Below are 8,446 nucleotides of genomic sequence, written 5' to 3' on the forward strand. Positions count from 1 at the left end.
ATTTTGTGTCACCGAACCTTGGGATATGAAAAAATGAGGACGTCTTGTTCGGACTGAGGGTAAAATTAGGGGATATGAGAACAGGCTTTTGCGAGTGTGTGAGTGTACGCGCGCCGACCTTGATATACATGTATTGGTGAGGTACGAGGGTATTTATGTATGTAGTTGTGATATCAATTTTCTTTCGGCGGCAAATGAAATGTCACGTTTGAATTTAAAGAATTTAAGAGATTGTATTGTTCACTAGATTCACTTCGTGTAGAGCTTCTGGTTTCTGGTTGACAAAAAAAGCTTAACTGGTCGATATAGATTTGCATACACAAGGTAAAACAATACTCATAGGAAAAGTTTAAATACTCTATGAAACTCTATAAAACAAACTTTTTTAGATGGAGGACAAAAACAACAACGTGCCAGTACCAACTGATTTGGCAAAAGAATGCATGATGTTACGCCGAATGGTAGCTCAGCTAAAGGTCCAGAACGATGTGATGAACAACAAGCTCGATGTTGTGACCGGTATGATGCAACAACATTTGGCAAATCAAAACACCTGCGTAAGCCTCACAGATAAAACCCCATCGCCAACCTTTTGCACAGTGGAGTCCATTGAGGAGATGAATACCCTGGAGGAGAAACTGAAAACAAAAGAGTGCCGTGATGAATTTGTGCTATGGGTGAAAAAAAATTTTGCAGAAGGCGATTTTAAACAACGTGCTTGTGACGCTCTTCACTTAATCCTAGGGCCTAACATTTTATTGCAATGTTCGTGGACAGAAAGAGCAAAACTAGGAGATAAAAAACCTTTGTGTAAATATAAAAATATAGTACTAGTTATACAAGAATAAGGAGGAAATTGCTCGGATAAAACAATAAAAGATTGGATGCAGCTAAAATTAAATCATAGTGATAATTTAAAACGAAACAAATACCTAAATAAGTCTAGTTGCCATAAGTCGAGATCAAGTAGTGTGTAAATAGTAGAAGATAATTAGATTATAGTTCTTAAAATTAGTGGGAGCTCTATTATAATCTAGATGAACTATTTAATTAGAATTATAATATCAAAAAGGAATTCAAATGAAATAATACTCACTTATTATAGTTGTGTAAATGCTGCTATATCCTGCTATGGGGGGGAATCAATTAGTCACTGAAAGCCAAACCCACATGTGGTGCATGCAGGCCTTGACCGACAACGGTTGTTGAGCCAAAGAAGAAGAAGAAGAAAAAGTTTTCATAATCATAAGAAGACCAATCGTCCAATGGACCAAATTCTTCAACGTCATCAAATACGTGGAGAAGATTGTGTACATTACTGCTCATATGGATTAGTGATGGGTAATCCGGAGCGAAGTCATGGATCAACTCCGGTGCGCAAAATATGACTCCGACACCGGATCACAACCGGATTAAACTCCGGATCAGTCCGGATCACTCCGGATCAGTCCGGTGCGCAAAATATGACTCCGACACCGGATCACAACCGGATTAAACTCCGGATCAGTCCGGATCACTCCGGATCAGTCCGGATCAGTCCGGATCACTCCGGATCAGTCCGCATCATTCCGGATCACTCCGGATCACTCCGGATCACTCCGGATCAGTCCGGATCAGTCCGAATCACTCCGTATCAGTCCGGATCACTCCAGATCACTCCGGATCAATCTGGATTACTCCGGATCAGTTGAAATGAGTCCGGATCAGTCCGGATCAGTTTGCATCAGTCCGAATGAGTCCGGGTCACTCTGGATCACTTCGGATCAGTCCGGATCAGTCCGAACGAGTCTGAATGTTTGCGAACAGACGGCGTCCACGGGCCTACCCACGCCTGAATGCACAGCCGATGGCATACGATTCTATCTTCACCATTAACATGAGAGGGACAGAGCTTATACCCCGAACGTACCCGAAAGGTATGCATGCTTCACTCATCAGGATCTAAAGGCAAGGACAAGGCAAAAGAGACAAAGAAAAATTACACGGCTACACATGTCCTCTAGACTGATCTGGAGTGATCCAGAGTGATCCGGAGTGATCCGGAGTGATCCGGAGTGATCCGGAGTGATCCGGAGTGATCCGGAGTGATCCGGAGTGATCCGGAGTGATCCGGAGTGATCCGGAGTGATCCGGAGTGATCCGGAGTGATCCGGAGTGATCCGGAGTGATCCGGAGTAATCCGGAGTGATCCGGAGTGATGAGTGACTGATCCGGACTCGGAGTCGATGAGTCCGGAGGTTTGCTCGTGCGCACAAAAAAAAGTGAAAGGCATTTTTCTTGTGTTCACTAGACCATATTACAAAACTTAGAAATTAATGATGAAAAAGGCCGTACAAAAATTTACGAGTGTTGCCAATATCGATAAGATGAAGTCGATCAGAAGTGGGAAAACTTTTGATCATATCTAATCCACCAATCTCTTCTAAAGGAGATCGAATTTGTTTAACATGCTCTATATCGTGTCTTTGTCGAAAACTTTCATCTGTACGTGGTGGAGCAGGTTGTGGTGAACAAAATATTACTTTGCGCTCCGGTTTTACAAACTCTCCAACGAGAGTACACTTCGTGCACCCATGTTTTGCCGGAAAGTACATTACCGATTTTATAAAGGCCCGCGCAGGGGTATCGGTGACAAAAGCCTTGGCAAATTTTTTTACAACTTTCTCTCCAAACAGCATGCCTATTACTTGCAAATTGTTTAATTTATTTACGAGCTGTCGCAAATAAGGCTCTAAGTCAGTAGGTTTTTTTCTGACCACAAAATACACCTGCGATCATTACCGGGCAATCGGGAATTTCTTTTACTTTAAAAAGAATTGGCCAAAATTGTGTAGCACTACTTTTGAAGAGAGGAAGCCCATCAATAAAAATATGTAACGAAAACTTATTTTCCTCTGGAACATGATTCCTAAAATAATTTCGAAGGCCAACTTCTATCCCTGAGTATCACATTTGTCCACCTGCTATATGCTGAATCTCTTGGCTAACTTTAGGAATTTTTAGTAAAGTACGACCATCTTTAGGAAGTTCAGGATGACCAAATTTTCTTAAAATTGCAAGAAGCAAGTTGAGAAAGTTGCGAGATAGATGACCCATTATTGTCAAATATCTCAAAGCTTCTTTTAAACTTTGAAAATCATTCAAATAGTTATAAGCATCATACAAATCTTCAGCACATTCTTCCTGTTCATCTTCTATATCATCCAAATTATTTTCGTCAACAGTTGCAGCGCTGTCATTGTTAGTATTGTTAGTATCTACATCTATGCTAAAGCTACACTCTACATTCCCACCTAAGTTGCTATCAGTACTATGCAATTCGTCTGTAAAGAAACAAAAGAGAAAAACATAGCATTAGTTAAATTAAACACATATATATGGCACAAATAGTCAGTTAACAATGAAATAAAATTAGCACCTTCCGTCAGCGACTGGCATTAACACGGAGACACGACCTTCCATCTGGCCCAGGCACAGGCTTAAACAGGTCAGGACAGGGTTTTTTTACGAGAATGCTTATTATCGAAGGATTCACGACCGTCCCCGGACTGTCAGTGGTTCATCGGCGTTTCAGAGGACGAGGAACACGTGTTGTTGGAGTGCACGCGCTTTGCTGTAAAATCCAGAAGCGTGTCGGCCATGGTTGATCAGGTTCGATTCGACGGACAACCTCCAACCTCACCTGTCGCGAGGTCGAGAGCTGGAGCCATATCTACGAAGCTTCTAGGCGGATCACGGTTCAACTACAGGGAGCATGAGACAATGAACGAGTAGCCCTGGCGTCGCAGATCATTTAGTAATACGAAGAGATGGCCATCTTATAGACACAACCTGAAACTGTTCGGCGCTTCCGCAACGAGCCACGCAACGCTAACCGACGAGGGGCAACGATGCGTTGACGAGAGAAGCTTCGAGCCAGACTTCCTCCAACCCCACCAGCGTCACTGCAGATTGCGGCTGGTCACGGTGCTTCAGCAGCAACAGGCAGGGTTCAGGGAGATGATACGGAATCGTCAATAAACGATGAGAAGCAAGCTGCAGTGGCCACGGATGTTGGTCTCAACGCTGCCGAGGTACCCGCAGCGGTCTAGTATGAAGTAGACAGCAACGTAGCCTTCGGAAGTTGCTATGCTGCAATTAAGAAAGTCCTACTAATCAAGGACCGTAAAGATATCAGGTCAAGTTATAAGCCCGTTTTGACAGCTAGGTGGAAGTAGAATCGACGAAGAAAACTGACAGTTAGTTTTCCGCGTTTGGCGAACGCTTCAAGTTCTCGCAGGAAAATTTCCATTTTAAATCACGGGCTATGTTCTAATAAACTAAAATATTCACCCAAATTGATCTCCACCAAATATTGACCATGCAAAACGTAAACAATCCATCAATACATATACAACAGCGGAAAACCATCTGTCAAAATCGGAGCCCAGGGGGGGGGGGGGGGGGAGGGGTCGCTAAAAGCGCTATAACTACACCTCATTATACATTCCACCTTGCCTACTAATGTATCGTTAAAAACAAAACATCATCATGTCAACCCCGATGGATGTTTGGCTAATTCAAGTGCCTGTCTGTTTTTAGTACAAACAATATAAAAAGTAAAAAAAACTTAGGTTTTGGATTCACATTGCCATCCAGAAAACAACGACGTGATTTCCTAAGTAAGGTTAAATATAAATAACGTCATGTCGCCACCCAGCATTCCAAACGATGGCGGTGCAGAACCTAAAATTGCGATCGGAATATGAATCAGCGTAGCTGCTGATTAAAACTTAATTTGACAATATACTGTGACAAAATTCCGTTTTCCATGTATAATAAACACTAAAAACACAATATTAGTTACTTACTAAACATCCTGCTTGTCGATGCCGGAACCATGACAGGTGAGGAAGTCTCCATATTATTGATCTCATTCTCTATTTCTCTCTCAACTTCTTCCATAAAGCGACGACGCTTCCGATATTGGTATGATCTTGAAGCCATTGCTGATGGTACTCTCGTAAATAATCTGGATCTAAAACTGCACAAAATATTGATTAATACACTTCTGCTTTGTTTTTCAAACACCGGCTCTTTTACACTTGTCTGTCCTTTGCCGACGCGCTTGCAATGTCAACCAATACATGCATACATTTGTAAGCCACTGTGTATATATATGGTAGCTGTGTTTATACCTCATGATATGGATTGAAAATCGTTGTTGGTACCCAAGCAGAAAAACTCATCCGTGTGTTAAAAAGAGATGGCAATATGAAATCTTGCAAGCAATTCAAGATACATGGGCGAAGTGGGGCAGAGTGGGTTGAGGAACCGGAGAAAAACTGCTCGAATTGTCCACGGGGCGTGCGCATAAACGTGACAGCTGTTCAAACCTACGGCGAAAATTAGTACGGCAGCGATAGTCAAGTAGGCAACAAATTTTTTGTGCAGTTCTGTAGTGTCTAGTGGTATTTTCGAAATTCATTTTTATTCATGAACAGTTGTTAAACCTATAGTTATTGCTTAAAATAATATTCTAATAACGATTAATCGATTAAATAAATGTGAATTAATCATAAAACTAGTGAGTTTGATCATTTTTATATGAATTTTATGAACATTTCTTGGACGATTATCTGTGCAAATCGATTAACCCTATTCCAGGTAACCGGCTACCCGTGTAGCCAAATAGATTTTGATTGCTCATTTCTCTGATTCTAGGAATCCGATAGACCTTGAAATTTGGAATATACAGGCGGTCCCCGAGATACACGGTACCTCTTACACGCGGATTCGGAGATACGCGGTTTTCCAAATTTGACTGTTCTTTGAGCAAATTGTACTGATTTGACAGATCCATTGTGAAATACCAAATAATTTCCGTATTGATCGAATGTTAAATACCATTTCAAAAGGTTTAAAACTGTTCAATTCAGTAGAAACATATCAAATAATTAATTTGGTGGCTTAAACAACCCCCTACTTGTAAAATTGCACGAAAATTAGTGATATTTTGGCGGGAAATCACGAGATTCGACTTACGCGGAAATTCGAGATACGCGGTATTTTCCGGCCGTTTTCGGTCCCCATTAACCGTGTATCTCGGGGACCGCCTGTACAGTCTGCTCCCGAGTTACGCGGTTTCTGCGTTCCCGACGAATCCGCGTAACTCGAATACCCGCGTAAGTCGAATTTCACGTTTTTTGACTAAAATACTATTGATTACTCGGAGTTTTTGATCTAATTTAGTACTTTCATACATTTTATCATTTATTTGATATGATTCGTGCAGAAAATTCTAATATTTCTGGCTTTTAAGCAGTTTCAATATGTTAGCAAAAATGCAATTTATACCGAACTTGAATCAAATTGTACTGATTTGACATTTAATCTGTCAAATTTAGAAAACCGCGTATCTCCGAATCCGCGTAAGTCGAGAACCGTGTAACTCGGGAACAGACTGTATTTGTAATCCATAGCCATCTTTCACTGGGATTTTTCGTAGAATTTTTTGAGCATAATTAACCTGCTTTTTAAACTTAAATTTTCCAATACCCCTATTCCAGACAACCGGGCTACCCGGGTAGCCAGCGACTTTGGAAGCTTATAACTTTTATATACGTAATCCAATATCGATGCAATATTCTGATGAAAATTAAAAAAAAAACTAATGCAATTTCTATAACTGTGCATAGATTGGCTCAACTCACTTTTGTTTTTTTAGTTATAGCTTGTCAAAGTTGACAGGTTTTTTTGAAAAAGATTACAGAATGTAAAAAATATTTTTTCAGTACTTTACAAAATTTTCACAGCAAAATGACTATACCCAAGTGCCACAAATCCACTAAACGACCACTAAACGGCTTCTAAACGACTCAAGTTCTCTACCTAAACGGAATATAGAAAGACTTCGTTTAGCAGACGCCAAACGACTCATGCATTCTAAAAATAGCAAAAAAGCTGGTGGCGCTATCTGTTGGTGGGATACCCCAACCAGTTGAGCTTCATCGCTTGGAGGAGAGCTTTCTCATTTCCTCTGTACTGTTGTATGGTTTCGCATTGAAGTTATGCATCGCTAGAACTAGAACGGCGATACGATTGTTTAAATACTAAACTCCAACGGAAACCACCAGCACTGAAGCAAGTGAGATTTGAGCAATGGTCATTGGTGTTGATACCCACGTATCTAACCACACGACCATTTATATAGATTTTTGCTCAGAAAGTTAGAAGGCTATATAGGTCATAATAAAATGCAACTTGTCGAAATACATTGCAAGAAAAGGATAGCAATATAATGATGAGTTGTAATACGCCATCTATTGATCAAACCAATGAAGCTGTGGAGCTTTCATTTTTTTTCTATGGATATTCAATTTTCCAGTCGTTTAAGCTTAATCTGTGGCGCTTGGGTAGTAGTTTGAAGAACTGTATGTTGCACATTTCTTATTCACGTAATTTTCAGATTTACGAGTTTGAGTTCTGCTTTTCTCTTGTACTCGTAGATGCATACAACCGAAGAAATTATATGTACATTGACGGTCTTTCCCGTATGGCCATCAAGGCATTTGTCACATATATTTTCACATATAGTTGTTTTCCTTTTATTATCCCTGCCTAAAATGATATGTTTATGCAACGTATTACAATTTACTTCGGCTGTCTGAAATAAAAAACATGATAAAAAATATTGCTTCGAATTCCGGCCTGAATTAAATATGTTTTTTTTTTATGAAATTCAGAGTACAATTTGATAAAATACTGTTTTTTACGTTGATATCTACTTCCGCAATGAATTCGAATGTATTTCTATGCACTTGGACGCGATTATAGCGGAGTTCCGCGGCCGCAAAATTCCAGTCTGTTATATTGTTCTGTTGGCAGTGTTGTAGCAATACCTCGCTGATACGGGAGTGGATCCGAAGCTTCTAGAAGGTTAACATAGGCTCTTTACCTTCTACTCCTACTCAATACGTCCCCGTCGTACAAAACGGTAACATGTCTCTCAATTATCCAAGCTTGGGTATACGGGGAAACCCAACCCCTTGGGCAGATGGGTTGCATGGCTAAATTGAGAGGGGGGTAGATGATTGATCTTCATGGCTCTACCTGGAAGCGTCTGTTCCCCGTGTTTATTTCTTTATTTCTTTATTTATTTATTTCATATATATAACCAACGGACCATCGTGTTTAATCGGCAACCTTATAATTAAATTAAGGAGCATATAAATAAACCTCTAGTTATAAGCAAACATTAAATGTGACGTAGACGCAATTTCTCCTTGAACGTGGAAGTAGACATATTAAAATCGAACAAATCTACCACTTCATTGAACTCGAGGGACATACGTATAATAGGGTGTCCCTGGCTATGGTTGTTGCGGGTACGCGGTACTCGGAGATGGAAATTGGATCTAAGAATCCGACAGGGAGCGAACAAATTGATGCTGGCTAGTAATGCCGG

General features: G+C 40.5%; 1 protein-coding gene across 3 annotated transcripts; it reads right to left on the reverse strand.

The window, feature by feature from the left end:
- Positions 1-252: 252 nt before the first annotated feature.
- Positions 253-5,098, reverse strand: LOC121600996. Of its 3 annotated transcripts, XM_041929782.1 has the most exons (4): positions 5,083-5,098; positions 4,851-5,023; positions 3,294-3,323; positions 253-626 (listed from the first exon to the last, which is right to left on the reverse strand). In XM_041929782.1, exons 2-4 carry the CDS (start codon positions 4,984-4,986, stop codon positions 565-567), a joined length of 228 nt encoding a protein of 75 aa, XP_041785716.1. In that variant the 5' UTR covers positions 4,987-5,023; positions 5,083-5,098; the 3' UTR covers positions 253-564. The 3 variants fall into 3 exon arrangements, with proteins under 3 accessions (XP_041785716.1, XP_041785714.1, XP_041785715.1); XM_041929780.1 differs by lacking the exon at positions 253-626 and having other exon boundaries at positions 2,165-3,323; XM_041929781.1 differs by lacking the exons at positions 253-626; positions 5,083-5,098 and having other exon boundaries at positions 2,165-3,323; positions 4,851-5,076.
- Between the last annotated feature and the right edge of the window lie 3,348 nt (positions 5,099-8,446).

Source organism: Anopheles merus, unplaced genomic scaffold (assembly GCF_017562075.2).
Source record: "Anopheles merus strain MAF unplaced genomic scaffold, AmerM5.1 LNR4000016, whole genome shotgun sequence".
NCBI classification, from domain to species: Eukaryota; Metazoa; Arthropoda; class Insecta; order Diptera; family Culicidae; genus Anopheles; species Anopheles merus.